The sequence below is a fragment of the Plectropomus leopardus genome, chromosome 23 (genome assembly GCF_026936395.1).
Source record: "Plectropomus leopardus strain MGB_pleo_1.0 chromosome 23, ASM2693639v1, whole genome shotgun sequence".
Taxonomy (NCBI): domain Eukaryota; kingdom Metazoa; phylum Chordata; class Actinopteri; order Perciformes; family Serranidae; genus Plectropomus; species Plectropomus leopardus.
This window is the reverse complement of record NC_142198.1, coordinates 22,072,501-22,089,131: the sequence shown is the minus strand read 5'-3', so window position 1 is coordinate 22,089,131 and position 16,631 is coordinate 22,072,501. Positions and strand designations below refer to the sequence as shown.

Genomic DNA, 16,631 nt, shown 5'->3' with positions numbered 1-16,631 from the left:
ACACACACACACACACACACACAGATGGAAAAACAACCGCCTCTTTCCATTTCACTCCATCCACTGAAAAAACACTGATTTATTTTGCTGTTAGATAGTCTGAATGGGCATTTTTCAAGCTTTAGTTTGTGTTTTTTGTGAGTTTCCCAGCGTTGTGAATACTGGCCGTGTTTTTTTGGGCAAAATTTTGACCCTTACGTCATGTTGGTGTGTGTGTGTGTGTGTGTGTGTGTGTGTGTGACTGACAGTCCAGCACTGACGTAAATCAAACAAAGGCAGCAAGAAAAGTGAGGGATTAAATGTCAGGACACTCGAGACAAACTTGTGTTTGTAATAAAAAGACAAAATCTGCCTGAATAAAGAGGGACAAAATCAATAAATCACACACAGCTGACGATCTGGTTTTATAACGCTGAGTATTGTGGCTCATTCACTTTCTTTCCTTTTTTTTAAGGTAAAAATAATATTTAATCACATATAAAAATTAGGAACAAAATACATAAGCAACTTAACGAGGCATGGCCTAAAAAATGTTATCTAATTATTTTGAATATTATATATATTTATTTTTTAATTATTATTATTATTTATTTTTTTTTATCTCTGATACAGTTTTAAATATATAATTGTAATAACTATGAACAGAGTTTTCTATTTTTTTCCCTCTAGTTTCCCCTTTTTTAAAGAAAAATTTTTTAGGTCATTTTCTCATCAGCTTTTCTAAATTTCCTGCAGTTTTTGGAGCATTTCTTGCCTTTTTTCCCCTCGTTTTAAAAGAAATCAAACCGATTTGCTAGTGTTTCAAAGAGTTAAGCAGCTTGTAAAAGGCGTTCGAAAGCAGCTCGACAAAACTGACATCAATCCTGGTCTCAAAGGGTTAAAAGAAACCATAACACCCTGCAAAGTTTTCCAAAGTTAAACATGTAAGGAATTCATATTTAAGCTGTACAAAGAGTGAGAGAAGTGATCGTGTAGAGCTGCGGCGACGTCAGCTGCTGTAAATTCAACACTTCCTGTCGCTGTTTCCCAGAGAGAAGCCTTTTAGGAAAAGTCAGCTGATTGTGGCTTTTAATGTGAAGCAGCTGCAGGAAGCGTTTCGTTACAGCGAAAGGGAAAACTAATAAATACGTTTCCATTTAAAGTTAACGTTTGACTGTTTTCACAGCTGATTTTGGTAGCAGAGCAGATTTTTTATGTGTTCTGGTGAAAAAGTCGCAGTGTTTTGCAGACCAAGCAACCAAAAAAAAAAAAGAAAATAAAAGTTAAGAAAGAAACAACAACATGACCCACAGAAGTGCTGGAAAAAAAATTAATAATAATAAAAAAATATATATATAAATATAGATAGATAGATAGATAGATAGATAGATAGATAGATAGATAGATAGATAGATAGATAGATAGATAGATAGATAGATAGATAGGTTTAAATTAAAAATAATAAATTATATATGTGTGTTTATATATTTCTTCAGTAACATAAATATGAATATATAATAATTATTTCATATAAAATATAAAGAAGCATTAAAAAATATTATTATTATTATTATTATTATTATTATTATTGCTATGTGTGTGTGTAATATTTCTATATATATACAGTATACATATATAAAGACACACATATACATATGTGTGTTTGTGTTTTTAGTAATTTCATGCTAAATACATATATGTTTATGTGTGTTTTTCTGTAACATGAATTTAAATATATAATAATTATATAATATAAAATATATTAATACAGTTTTTTGGAACAAATGTTTAGTCCATTTTCTGTCGCTTTTTTTTTAGTAATTTCTCTCAATTTCTTGCCATGTTGCCTTCTTCTCAGTGTTTTTGAAAGAAATCAAACCCCTTAGCTCAGAGCTGAAAGGGTTAAATATCTCGTGGAAGGTTTCTGAACGCAGCATCAGTAAACTGATGTCCATCGAAGCTTCAAAGGGTTAACAGATTGTTTATTTAAACACCACAAACACATCTGCTGTTTATTCTGCGTTAGAGACTTTCAGTGTTTCACAACCTTCTTACTGTCAGTTTGGTTTCTCCTGTTTCCAACACACACACACACACACACACACACACACACACACACACACACACACACACTTTAAACTCTTTGACTTCTCCGGCTGGTTGCCATGCCAACCGGCCAACAGCCAAAATACTTTCAGGAGTGTGTCAGACCCGGAGACCAAAGGGGGAGAAAAGTCTGCAGAAAATAGTCCCAAAGACTGAATTTTTTTTTGTTTTTAAGCCGAGTCAGAATCACTGATTTATTTTTCGGAAAAGCGACACCTGACAGCCAAAACTCTCTCTCTGCGTACATGTGGGTCACTTTTAACGCTGCTCCTGGAAACAGTTATGAATCTCGGCGAGTTGAGACAAAGAGGAAATAAAAAGTCTTACCTGTGGCGATGCTCCGGTTTACGCCTCTCTGGACGACCTGAGACGAGAAAAAGAAAAAGATTTTGAGTCGACTGATACTGGTTTTTCGGGGCCAATATCGATTATTAGTACTTTTAGGGACCGAAAGCCGATATTTGGGCCCATTTACAATAAATAAAAATATTTCTGTCAATATTCAGAATTTGGAATAACAAACTTCAATTCAAAAATTAGTTTAAATAACTTCAGCAAATGTTCAATCAAAACGGAAACATTTAATATCATAAACAGCAGAGAACAGAAGAGCACTTTTACACACTGGAAGTGATGAGTTTTATGTGTTCAGTTTGTTTGAAAAACACAGAAAAAGAGCTGAAGTCGTAGCAGAAGAGCGCCACCTACAGGAGCTAAAAAACGTTTAAAAATCAAAAAAAAAGAGAGAGAGAAGAAGTGGAGTACAGCTCACAGCAAATGAAATTTAAGACTTTTTAAGACTTTTTCAAAGCCACTCAGAATGAAATTTAAATTCAAGACTAATTTCTATATAACACCAGTGTTGGGGAGAAATTTTGACAAAATTTTTACTGTAATGCAAAACATGATTTTTGGAGTGACTGTGAGGTTTTTTTTATTATCAATTTTTATTTTATTTTACAAACTTTTTAAAAAAGTATTATTATTATTATTATTATTATGAGATTTAACAATGAAATGTCAGAAAAAAGACTCATACATTTTTTAAAATTTAATATATTATCTTTTTTAGTATTATTGTTTTGAGATTTAACAATGCAATGTCAGAAAAGACTCAGAAATTTTTTATTTTATTTTTTACTTAATTTATGAACTCTTTTATTATTATTGTTCTGAGATTTAACAATGCAATGTCAGAAAAAAGGACTCATAAAATCTTGCTTTTTTTAAAATTAATTTAAAACATTTTAACAACAATTAAGGCCTTACATTTAGCTTGATTCATTTAATGCCTTTTTAAGACTTTTTAAGGACCCGCGGGGACACTGTAGAAACGCCACAGTGATGAGCATCGATGACGAAGACAAACGTTAAGAATTTGTGGACTGACGTGTCCTCACCTGAACCCCCAAAACAGGAGAAAGTAAAAAAGACTGTTTCTTTCTCTCTGATCTGAACCTGGACTGTTTTTTTCCGGTGTGAGTGAATTTAAACGTCTCCTACCTCTTCTTCTTTTGTTTTCCTTCAAACCTCAAACTGACAATCAGCTCGAGCTCCTGAAGCGTCCACGGAAATATAACGTTCTGCTCAAAAAAGACTTCTTTCTTTTTATTCTGCCTTTCAAAAACTCAAGAACGCCTCCTTTCTGTCCTCTCTTCTTCCCCCAAACTCTCGCTCTGTCTAACTCTCTGACCGGACCGCCCGTCTCTTCTGCCCGGCCTCCTGATTGGTGGAGAGCGCTCAGGAAGTGACGCTGCGATTGGCTGCTGTGTGATTCTGCTGCAGTCATCAGGAGTTTTAACACTTCCAGATGTTCGTCCTGCAGGGACGGAGCTGCGTTCAAACACGCCAACATGCACACCGCAGCAGATTTCACTCTGCACTCGTCATCCGTTTGGTTTGTGTTTGACACAAGCAGGTCAGAGAAAAACGACGAGCGATTAGAGCGAGAAGAGATTTAATATTTAGCTCAAGGAAACTTCACAATAATCACTCAGCATCTTTTCAACTCATTGCTTTAGTGTTACGACCCGCCAAAAATCCAACAAATGTCCTAAAATCCTAAAGTCCTTGATATGTCCTAAAGTCATAGGAGAGTCCTAAAATCCTAAAATTCTCGATATGTCAACAAATCTGAGAAATGTCCTTAAATCAAAGAAATCTGATCCTCTTAAAATCATAAAAACATACTGAAATCCTGGAAATATCATCATTCAACGAATGTCCTTAAATCTTTGAAAGGTCCTTAAATCCTAGAAACCTGAGAAATCCTAAAATCTTTGAATCCTAAAATCTGAGAAATGTGTTAAAATCCTTGATATGTCCTAAATTCATACAAGTGTCCTAAAATCCAAGAAATGTCCTAAAAAATAAAAGTCCTTAAATCCTAGAAATCTGCTAAGATCTTAAAAATGTCTTAAAAATCATAGAAACATCCTAAATTCCTCACAACTGCTAAAAATCCAACAAATGTCCTAAAATCCTTGATATGTCCTCAAGTCATAGAAGCGTCCTAAAATCCTAAAAATTTCCTAAAATTCTAAAAATGTCCACAAATCTAAAAAATGTCCTAAATATCCTAGAAAAGTCCTTAAATCTGAGAAACGTACTTAAAATCCGAAGAATGTCCTAAAATTCTACAAATGTCCAGAAATCTGAGAAACGTCCTTAAATCCTAAAAGTGTCCTAAAGTCGTAGAAAGGAGAATGAGAGCTCATATCTCCAAAAGTGGAGCTGCATTTTGACCTGAGAGGACGTTTTGACGGAGCTGCATGTCCCAGAGCTCAGGGAGAGGCCGAAGACAAACATTTTGGAAACAACAAACTGGAGATGCCAGAAGAATTAATCACAGATTGACTTTAAATGAGGAGCAGAAGCGCAGAGACGGAGCGCCGCACACAAACAACCACCAAACACGGCAGCTCTCCGGTGAAGAAACGTGTCTGATGAAAGCTCGCTGACCTCAGCAGCACACGCTCCCAGAGCCGTGTTTTTAGCGTGTTTCTGCCTCTCTCCTCGCGTAGGAAATGAAGTTTATGAATTAACAGCGCGGCAGAGTTTTTCTTTGTTGTTTCAACAGAGCTGAAACTAAAGTGTTTAAACATCAAGAAGGCCAATGTTATTCATTATTTATTACGGTGGTTTAGTGATTTCACTGTGGTGTTTCCGTTACGTGTTTCCCCGTCAGATCAGCTGACACCACCTGTCAAATGAACTGTGACTTGTTTATTACAAACAAAATTAAAAGAGCATCACTTTCTAATAATGCAGTGGAGAAAAGTTTGGATTGGTTCACTTGGATAATATTCTGGGATTTTATTTAAAAATTTCCTTTTTTTAAAAAAAAGAAAACATACTAATGCTTATGAAAAAATTATTTAAAACAAAAGCCTTTTTATTCTTTAAATATTTGGGCATTGTTAATATAAAAAATAGGTGTTTTTCTTTTTTCTTTAATTTTTTGGTCATTTTAAAGAAAAAAAATGGTTATGTCTTTCTCTAACAATTTTTGGTCATTTTTAAAGATACATAGGTATGTTCTCAGGCATTTTTGTCTTTAGCATTTAATTTTTGGCTATTTTATTATTTTTGGTGATTTTGTTAAAAATATATAGGTATGGTTTCTTTTTTTTAAAGTTGCCAATTTCTTTTCTTTATAAAAAAAATCAAAAACATATTTTTAGCAATTACAAAAAAATGGCAGTTTCTCCCTTTAACAAATTTTAGTGATTTTTTATAAACATACATAGGTATATTTTCTAGTTTAAAAACATTGCCTTTTTTAGTGATTTCATCTTCATTTCTTTAAAAAATTTTGGAAATGTTTTGGGAAAACATGCCTTCCAAAAATCGCCCAAAATCACACCATTTATCACAGGAAGAAACTGTAAAAACAGATATTATCATTGGATTTTCACATTTCCATGACTTTTCCAAAACTTTCAAGGTAGATTTCGCTTCCATTTTTTTCCCTCCAAATTACTCTATTTGCTATTTTCCAGGTTTTTCATGACTGTGTGAACCCTGAGAGAGCTGATCTGTTATTTACTCCACTGTGTGCTGAGTTTTAATTAAATACTGTCAAATGCAAATATTTCAGATGAAACTCGGGGATGTATTCTTTCAGATTATTACTCATCGTGTTCTGGTTTCACTTCAAAAAGGTGCTCAGACTCATGTGGTTACTGTCCCAAACATAAACTCAGCCCTCGCCCGGGGGAGGCTGAGGAGATGGCATCATACGAAAGACTTCTGAGAGATTACACACTCCTCTAACACACACACACACACACACATACACACGATCACATGTTAAATTATACCCTGTTTCCTTCATGGAGACAAAGAGGGAGACTTTGAACGAACGGCTGTGAGTCTTGGCGCAGAGCGGCACCATCACTCGGTGTATTTACGCCTGCATGTGCACACTTTGACCCAGATGATGACATGTCGGCGTGTTGGTACAAGAATTTATGGCTTTGAGGTTAAAGCGGGTTACGCCCACACTCATGCACAACGGTTTTGCCTACAATTTGAATCTGAGTTGTTTAAGCACACATCGGTGTGTGTTCAGTCAGTAATTTGTTAAATATTATCGTCATTAACTCGTGCGAGGGCAGGAAATGTTCTAGCAAAGTAAAAATGTTCATCACAGTTTAGAAAACTTCAGATTAACGTGTTCAAAGTGCTTGTTTTGTCCAATAAATTCCTAAACCTGCAGACATTTAGCTATTTATCACAGAAATAAAAGAAAACAAATATTCACATTTAAGAAGCTGGAATCAGTGATTGTTTTTTTAAGTTGTTTTTTTTAACATTTTTTTCTGAGAAATCACTCAAATGATTAATAAAATACTAAAATACTTCAAATAATCAACTACAAAATTTCAAGTTAACATGTTCAAACTGCTTGTTTGTCCAATCAAAAGTCTAAAACCTGCAGACATTTAACCATTTATCACGGAAACAAAAGAAAACCAACAAACAGTGACATTTAAGAGGCTGGAACCAGCGTTTGTTTTTACGTTTTTGCTTAAAAATCACTTTAATGATAAATCAAACACACACTTTTCTTTCAGTATAGATAATGCTGCTAACAGCGTCATAATTTGCATGTCAAACCAGAAAGTTTCTGGTATTTTCAGTCCAGCTTACTGAAAAAACAGCTGCGTCAGTCCTATGAGAGATTTAACACGGATACTACAAATATCACAGAAGGGGAAGAGCCTGAAGCAGGATTCAGGATCCTCATGATCGCTCAAAGTATCTTTAAACTCACCAAAAGTACCACAGAAATACTACAGAAATACTGCTGGCCCACATAAAGAAAATCAAAAACTGAATGCAGGAGTTACCTTATCAGATATGAAAAAACGTCCTAAAACTGAAGAAACGTCCTAAAAACCCCAAACCATCCCAAAATCATCTTAAAAATCTAACATCTTAAAAACGTCCTTAAACCCAAAAAGTTCCTACATTCCTAAAAATGTCCCTAAATCCAAAAAATGTTAAAAACCAAACACATGTTGTAAAATGCCAAAACCATCCTAAAATCTAAGAAACGTCTTAAAATCCTAAAAAAAAGTCCTAAAACCGAAGAAACTACCAAAAAACCCAAAACCATCCTAAAATTTGAGAAGTTTAGAAACATCCTAAACAATCCTTGAAATGTCCTAAAACCCAAGAAACGGCCTTAAATCCTTGAAATGTCCTAAAACCCAAAACCATCCTAAAATCTGAGAAACGTTTTAAAATCCTAAAAACGTCCTGAAACCCAAAAAGTTCATACATTCCTAAAAATATCCCTTAATCGGAGAAAATGTTAAAACCCAACACACATCCTAAAATACCAAAACCACCTTAAAATCTGAGAAACGTCTTAAATCCTAAAAAAAAATCCTAAAACCTAAGAAAAGTCCTAAAATCCCAAACCCATCCTAAACGTTTATAAGTTTAAAAACGTCCTAAACCATCCTAAAATCTGAGAAGTGTGCTAAAATCCTAGTAACGTCCTAAAACCTAAGAAATGTTTAAACCAAAGAAACGCCCTAAAAGCCCCATAAAATGTCCTAAAATCCTTAAAACCTGCATGACTGGCCCCTGGCCTTGTCTCGTTTGAAAATGTGGCCCCTAAGCAAAGTAAGTTGAGTTTCTCTGGTTTCTAGTGTGAATTTAGGGTTTCTATTTCACACATAAGCTCGTGACAACTCATTCGACTCAAATAAATCGATAAATTGAATCGATATCAGGTGTGAACCGTCAAAAACAGACGTTAAGAGTTGAGTATTTTCGGTGTTTTACCTCCGGAGCTGTTCGGCTGCCGTCGGACCACTTGTTCCCGGGTCTCCCTCATCATGTTTTCCTCCTCTTCCTCGGACCGAGCCTCGGCCATTTCTCCTCTTTTCTCCTCTTTTCTCCTCCTTTCCGTCCGTCCGTCTGTCCGGAGAAAATGGAGCAGGGTCACAACAGAAACATTATTCCTCCTCCTCCCGCTGCTGCTCCGTCTGCAGCTAACATCCACCACAACAACCCGGGGCAAGTTCACCCAAACACGGTCAACTTTTCGGCCACAAACTCCTCCGGGGGCTCGGTCAAACTCCCGCGGGGGCTCGGCGGACCTCCTCCGCTCGGTGTCTGTCGGTGTCTCGGCCGTTGAACCGTGTAAAAGTCGGTGTTTTGTTGAAACAATCGGTGTCGTTGTGTCGGTGGTTTCGGCCGAAGAGTTTCTGCAGCTTCCCGGTTCCCCCTCCGGCCGGTCGCGAGCTCAAGATACGGAGCTGCACGCGCTCCGGCTGTGTGACGTCACCAGGCGAAGGGAGGGAAACATGAGGGGAAAAAAGAGGGCAAAACAATCAGTTTAGGGACTGTTCGTTATTTATCAGAGGAGGACGGTGGCTGGGTGTGACTTCTTTTTTGTAAAATTAGATTTTCATGTCAGCGTCTTTCAGTATTTTCTGTTCTTTGTTTTATATCTGTATTTTTTTAATTTATATTTTTATTTTATATATGTATTTTTTAATTTTTTTTTTTTTTGCATTTCATGTAATGACACTTTACATGAAATGCAAAAAGAAAATAAATTTTAAAATAGAACTTAGAAGCACTTAGAAAAGTGCTATATAAGTCCTATTTATTATTGTTATTATTGTTATCATCATCATCATTAGTATTATAATTTTTGGCATTTCATGTAAAGCATCCCTTAAGTACTTAGAAAAGGGCTATATGTCCTATTTATTGTGATTATCATTATTATTATTTTCATTTCATATAGTGTTTTTAAGTACATAGAAAAGTGCTATATGTACTATTTATCATCATTTTTATTATTTGCATTTCATGTACTGTCTTTAAGTACTTAGAAAAGTGCTATATATGTACTATTTATTGTTATTATCATTATTATTATTATCATTATTATTGTTTGCATTTCATGTAGTGTCTTTAAGTACGCAGAAAAGTGTTATATGTCCTATTTATTGTTATCATTATTATTATTATTATCATCATTATTATTTGCATTTCATGTAGTGTCTTCAAGTACTTAGAAAAGTGCTATATATGTACTATTTATTGTTATTATCATTATTTGCATTTAATGTAGTGTCTTCAAGTATTTAGAAAAGTGCTATATATGTACTTACTTTATTGTTATTATCATTATTTGAATTTCATGTAGTATCTTTAAATACTTAGAAAAGTGCGATTTGTGTCCTATTTATTATTATTTTATATTATTAAGAGTTTTTGACTGTAATCTTTAATTTCTATGTTGTGGTTGCAGCTACTTTTTATCACTTGCAGAAGATGACAGATACTCAAAAATCCATTAATTTATGATTATTTTATCAGTTGCAGTTTCTACATGTTGCCACCAGAGAGAAGCAATGACGCCTGAATCAAAGCAGCAGCAGGTGGAAATAAAATAAACACCAACACTGAGCTTCCGTGGAATACATATATACATGTATATACATATATATATGTGTGTGTGTGTGTGTGTGTGTGTGTGTGTGTGTGTGTGTATAAAGACAGGGAGAATATATAGAATATATATTTAAAAAATAATGCAAACAATCTGAGTTAAAAACTGTGTATGTATACATGTATGTATAAGTAAAGTATAAGTAAAGTTTGTGTTTACATCAGTAAATAAACTGTAAATAAAGTTTGTGTTTACATCACTGTAAGTTAAGTTTGTTTACATCAGTTTCCGTGTAGCCTCTCTCTCTGGGGGCGTGGCCTCCTGGCTCGGTGGGCGGGGTCAGGGGGGGTTTCCTCGCGGGCAGCAGCAGGGTGATTGACAGCTGAGCGGCTTAAAGCTTGAGGGAGCAGAGACACAAACACACAGCAGCCGGAGAATAACAAGAAAACTCTGGATTTAAACGCCTTTTATGGACTTTAACTGACTTTAAATAGACTTTAATTTTGTTTTGTTTGGAAGTAGAAGTGAAAGTTCTTCATGGGAGACCATCAGAGGTAAGATCCGCCTGTCAGGTCACTGCAGGTTTAACCTGTGAAAGAAACTCTATATAATATTTATTTATCCCGTAACATCAAAGTCTACCGTTTAAAAAATTATATAGCATCTGAGAGTCAGTTAAAAGGCGAAAATCAGTGAAAAAGTCAGCAAATTAGAAAAGACTAAATATTACACAGTAAGTACAACACAATAGAGTGCAATAGAAAATAGTAAAACTGCATAGAAACATTATGTCAGAGATAATAGATGACAAATAGATGAGAATAGAAGATAATAAAGTGATGTAAAGAGGGAAATAACACAATAAGATTGAGTGTAAAGTAAAAGATAATAAAGAAGGACAAAATTTTTATAACATTTCTTTAAAATGTTTGGCAATTTTCAAAGAAAACATTTTGACCTTTTTTTTTCTTTCTTATTTTCCCCCAAACCTTATTTCTTTTTTTTTCTTTAAAACTTCATTTTTTTGGTGATTTTATTAACTGTTTGCATGATTTCTTTTTCTTTAAAACTTTAAATATTTTATGATTTTATGAACAGTTTGGGAATTTCTTTTCTTTAAAAAGTTTTGGGCTTAACCTTTTTCTTCAAATTTCATGGTGATTTTTGAAGAAAATACGCTTTCTTTAAAAAATACCAAAATTACACCATATATCATAGACAGAAACTGTAAAAACAGAACTCATCACTGGATTTTCATATTTCAGGGATCGGTCAGAAAAACACACACAAACACAACACTGAAAATAGCATTATTTATTCAAAATCACTTTATTCTCCATTTTATTTTAAATTTTGCCCAAACTAAAATGTTTTCGCTAATAAACCAGCACACACACGAGTGAAAAAAACCTTCTTAACTCCAGGATTTCTGCTCAACGTATAACTTTCACACGTGTAAGGGTCAGTTTTTTAAATCTAAACTAATTCATGGTGGAGGGAATATTTTGGCCTTCGAGGTGAGTAAGAAATAGAAGAAAAGAAAAGAAAACAAAATTAAATAAAAAGTCACACCCCAGCCAGCCACCTCCTTTTATAAATACAGAACAGTCCCTAAGAAAACAAAAAATAACACAGAACAGTAAACAGAGCGTCTGTTTAATTTAAAGTATCTGTCGCATGATGTTATGATGTGATGTCTCCTCATCTTTACTCTGTTGACTTTCCAGGTGTGTGTGTGTGTGTGTGTGTGTGTGAGTTTTGCTGAGTAATGCTGCTGCTCCAGTGAGGTATGTGTGTGTGTGTGTGTGTGTGTGTGTGTGTGATGTAAGACGTATTAAGAAGCCTGTGCTCACACACTCACAGCTCCGTCACCCTCAGTGACCCTGCACACACACACACACACACACACACACACACACACACACACACACACACACACACACACACACACACACACTCTCTGTGGTGTGGCGTTCAGGGTCGACTGTTGTTGATGATGCAAACTTGATCTCCTAAACCACAAAAGTAATTTTTCACAGGGCTGGAGTGTAACAAAGTACATTTACTCAAGTACTGTACTTTAAACTCAAGGTACTTGGGCATTTTTTGACCCAGACTTTATTTATCATGTTTTTTTCCATTATTATTATTATTGTAATAAATAATTTATAATAAATCATTCTTATTATCATTATTATATTTAATAATTATATAATTTATAATATTTACATAGTACATGTAGATGATATATTATTATATATTTCCAATAATAATATTTATTTTTTAATTTATTTTCAAATTGGTCTTAAACTTAATTCACATGGGTATTAAAGCCTTCTTAAGGTATTTAAATCCATTTGCTTAAGGCCCAGATTATTTAGAAACTTTTTATCAATTAATAATTATAATAAATAATAGTAAATAATAATTGCATCTTGATCAGAATTTTGTCTTTTTTACAGTTTATATAATATAAATATTAATACATTTTAGTATATTTGTAGTTACTGTGTAAGGGAATAAATGTAAGTCAGTGCACAGTTTATATTCAGTTTCAAGGGTCAGGGAAAGTTTTGACAAAAGTCTATTATAACATAAAACATGAGGTTTTTATAGTTTTGGAAAGTAAATCAGACACATTCTTTAAGTAGTAATTATATATAGATTTTACAGTACATCGTAACAACAGATAAATCCTACTTCCCATGTGTTTGCGTTTTCAAGACTTTTGAAAAATTAAATTTAGGCAATTTAATGTCATTAATATTTTTAGGTTAATTAAATTACTGCCTGGCTGCTGATGTTCACCTTTTTAAGAAACTGTAAACGAGAAACAAACAGCTGCAGTCGCTCACATCAGAGCCGACGCCGCAGACTTTAAATCCAGCAGCTGCTGTCGCTGAAGCAGATTAACACGTGCGTGCAGCTGTGTGCGTGAACATGTTTACTTTTGAGATAAAAATGTTTGTTTTACCACTTTTAAAAAAATCTGTGAGAAAACGGCAGCAGCACTCAGACTGTCGTGTGACTGAGAGGCTGCAGGTTTGATCACATGATCAGGCTGCCGAAGTGCCCTTTAACAAAGAGGTGACCCATTATCCGAATTAATTTAGAGCTCAATCGGCTAAATGCACGAAAACGGGACGTGAATCTAAAAAAAAAGCAGGTCAGAAAATCTGAATCTGAACACCTCGGGTCAGTGTGTGTGTGTGTGTGTGTGTGTGTGTGTGAGTGTTTAAGTGTTTAATCCCTGGTTTGTGTGTGTGATGGCATGTGACTGTCTGAATTTAAGTGCGCACACACACACACACACACACACACACACACACACACACACACACACACACACACGGTGGTTTGGGATTAAACATCACTGTCTCATCTCAGATTACTTCTCTCTGGTGTACACACACGTTTATCTTTCTATGCTTGTGGGGACCCTAATAATAATAATAATAATAATAATAATAATAATAATAATAAAAAATAATAATAACAATAATAATAATAATGATGATGATGATAATAACAATAATAACAATAACAACAATAATAATAACAATTATTATTATCATCATTATTATTATGATAGTAATAATAATAGATTTTATTTGTAATGTACTTTAAATTTGGAACAAAATACTACAAAATGAAAGCATGAGTATAAAAACCACCAGAATAAAAACATATTTAAAAGTCATAAAAAAATAAAAGTGAGTAGAGCAACCAGCAAGAAGTTACTGGTAAATCTGTGAGTAGATTAAAACATATAACACATAAAAACCTACATGAGCTGAAAATACTTTGGTCGTCAAAGGTGAAGGTCAATGTGACCATGCCTGCCTCATTCAATCCAATCCTTGAAAGATTTTTTTTAAAATGGCAACATTTACTCAGACTCAAGGCTGAAAAGATTAGATTTTGGTAGTCAAAGGTCAAGGTCACACTGACCTTGCATTGGTCTCATTCTTGTAAATATATTATCTCATGAATAACTTGAGGGAATTTCTTCAAATTTGGCACAAACCTTTACTTAGACTTAAGGATCAACAAATTGTATTTTGGTAGTGAAAGGTCAAAGGTGAAGGTCACTGTGATCAGGCGTATCTCATTCTCATGAACAAGCTACCTCATTAGCACCTTGAGCGAATTTCTTCAAATTTCTCAAATTTGGCACAAACATCCACTTGCACTCAAGAATGAACTGATTAGAATCTAGTGACCAAAAGTCAAGGTCATGGTGACCTTATAAACATGTTTCGGGTATATCTCAAGAATTCACTCAATTTCACACAAATGCTTACTTTGATAAAATGATGAAGTTTGACATTTTATATCCATGAGGTCAAAGGTCAACTTTGACATAATGATATTCTGCAAAAACACTTTTTATTTAGTTTATCAGATATTTATCATTGAAGTTTTGTTTTACTTTAATCTCTGTTTTACTTTATTTGACTTTGTTTTTGTTTCTGTTAAGCATCTTTGAGTATTGTGACTCTAAAAGGAAAAGTATTATTATAGTTATTATTATTATTATCATTATTTTGGATTTATTTTATGTATCAGGCACTTGGTCTTAAAACTAATTCTAACCTGAACCTTAAACTCAAGTCTGAACGCTCAAACAGCCTTTTTTAAAAAAATCTGTCCTTGAATGATGACTGGCCAAAATGTCCTCAAATCCCAAAAATGTCCTCACTCCCAAGGTCCTACACTCAAATTCCTCACAAAGACAGACGCACACGTGCACACACACAAACCCTGTGATGACGAAGGGATGCTCCAAAAAGGAAATTGGACGAAAATCCAACTGTTTGCCTTGCACACACACACACACACACACACACACGCACACACACACACACACACACACACGCACACACACACACGCACACACGCACACACACACAAACACACACAGATTAGAGGCCCAGATGGTGAAGGATGGATTTGTGAACCGTGTGTGTGTGTGTGTGTGTGTGTGTGTGTGTGTGTGTGTGTGTGTGTGGGTGTGAACCTCTCACTCATATCTGTCTCTCTCTGTCTCTCAGGGACAGCCGTCTCGTCCATGTCGTCCCTCCGGCAGCAGCTCGGAGGTAGGTCCACTGTCACTCTGTGAAGGGGAAGTTTCTTGGAGAGCTCTGTGGGAATTCTTGGAATGTCGCGGGAACGCCCAGGGTGGGACTCCGGATGCAATTTTCCTGTTTGCTTGTTGCCGCTGACGACCCTCACTTCCTGTCCTGGGCCTTGTTAGTTTGTGGACAGACAGAGGAAACACAGAGATTTAAAGACAGGAAGAGGAAACATCTCTCTGTTGTTTGTCAGCATCAGTAGAAATACAGTGAGATGAACGGCCGCTGACCTCCTGCTGGGGACGGATACGTGTCCGACGTCACAAGTTTAGGATTTGTTCTAGGATTTTAGGACATTTTTAGGATTTTAGGACATTTCTTGGATTTTAGGGAATTTATTTAAATTTTAGGACATTTCTTGGATTGTAGAAGGTTTCAAGGATATGCTGACATTTCTTTGATTTTACGAAGGGTTTCATGATGTTTCTTGGATTTTAGGACGTTTCTAAAATTTAAGGACATTTCTAGGATTTTAGGACGTTTCTTGGATTTAAGGATGTTTCTCAGATTTTAGAAATTTTTGGAGATTTTAGGACATTTCTTAGATGTTTGGAGGTTTTTAAGGATATGCAAACATTTCTTGGATTTTAAGATGTCTAAAGGATTTCATGATGTGATTTTAGGACGTTTCTCGGATTTAAGGATGTGTCTAGGACTTAAGAATGTTTCTTGGATTTTAAGATGATTGAAGGATGTTAGGGTATTTCTCATATTTTAGGACATTTCTAGGATATTGGGAAAATTCTAGGATTTTAAAATGTTTTTAAGATTTTAGGAACATTCTTTGGAATTAAAGATGCTTCTGGGATTTTAAGACATCAGGGTCTAAGCTATGACCTCTGTCGGGGGTGTGGGGGATCCTCCACTAGCACTTTTTTTGATCAACAAGCTTTGTTTGATGCTGTTTTATGCACTTTGGCATCTTATGGAGACTAAAAGTACAAAAACAATTCCCAGTGTGAATCAGTTTATTTTTATTGTCAATTAGAAAATGGTCGGGAGGCCACCTGGCACCCTACTGGGACCATATTTGCTTGTATTTTTGTTAGAAGTTGCGCATCACTGCTACACAGAGCCTCCATGTCACCACTGCTGCTGACTAATTAACATGATAATTTGATGACTAATAACTAAATTATCTCTCTCTTCACCTCCACCTCTTACAGGCCAGCAGCTGCCTGCTAAGCCCAGGGAGAGAGCCTGATCCTGGGCTGAGAGAGCGGCCGATGCCCCCTGGTCCCTCACACTGAGCTGGAACATGCTATAGCCACCTGACTGCCTGTCAAAATGATGGCCTCGGTGGTTGTCGGGGGCAACCGCAAGAAGTCTCTCACGCTGAGAGGGGTCGACCCCGAGACCTGTATGATCGTGTTCAAGAACCACTGGGCTCAGGTGAGCAACGCATCTACTGATCAATCAATCGATCAATCGATCAGTCCTCAGAATAACTCACTTTGCTGTTGTTTTATGTCCTCTGTCTCTCAGTC

At 35.3% G+C, this 16,631-nt stretch overlaps 2 protein-coding genes and 1 long non-coding RNA gene across 3 annotated transcripts in view; 1 reads left to right on the top strand and 2 right to left on the bottom strand.

Moving 5' to 3' along the window:
- LOC121965511 (uncharacterized) overlaps positions 1–8,865 on the bottom strand; it is a 28,869-nt gene extending 20,004 nt beyond the window's left edge. The window contains exons 1-2 of the mRNA XM_088073280.1: positions 8,386–8,865; positions 2,413–2,449 (exon numbers count right to left, since the gene is read on the bottom strand). Of these exons, the coding sequence (XP_087929406.1) occupies positions 2,413–2,449; positions 8,386–8,476 (128 nt within the window). The 5' untranslated portion in view covers positions 8,477–8,865. The remainder of the gene's footprint in view (positions 1–2,412; positions 2,450–8,385) is intronic.
- A 1,539-nt stretch (positions 8,866–10,404) lies between these two features.
- LOC121962140 (FHF complex subunit HOOK-interacting protein 1A-like) overlaps positions 10,405–16,631 on the top strand; it is a 22,756-nt gene continuing 16,529 nt past the window's right edge. Inside the window, exons 1-3 of the mRNA XM_088073279.1 lie at positions 10,405–10,563; positions 15,064–15,108; positions 16,311–16,536. Coding sequence (XP_087929405.1) covers positions 16,432–16,536 — 105 coding nt within the window. The 5' untranslated portion in view covers positions 10,405–10,563; positions 15,064–15,108; positions 16,311–16,431. The remainder of the gene's footprint in view (positions 10,564–15,063; positions 15,109–16,310; positions 16,537–16,631) is intronic.
- The window catches only part of LOC148185755 (uncharacterized), a 10,579-nt gene continuing 8,995 nt past the window's right edge, over positions 15,048–16,631 (bottom strand). Inside the window, exon 7 of the long non-coding RNA XR_015775651.1 lies at positions 15,048–15,258. This is a non-coding gene — a long non-coding RNA (uncharacterized LOC148185755). The remainder of the gene's footprint in view (positions 15,259–16,631) is intronic.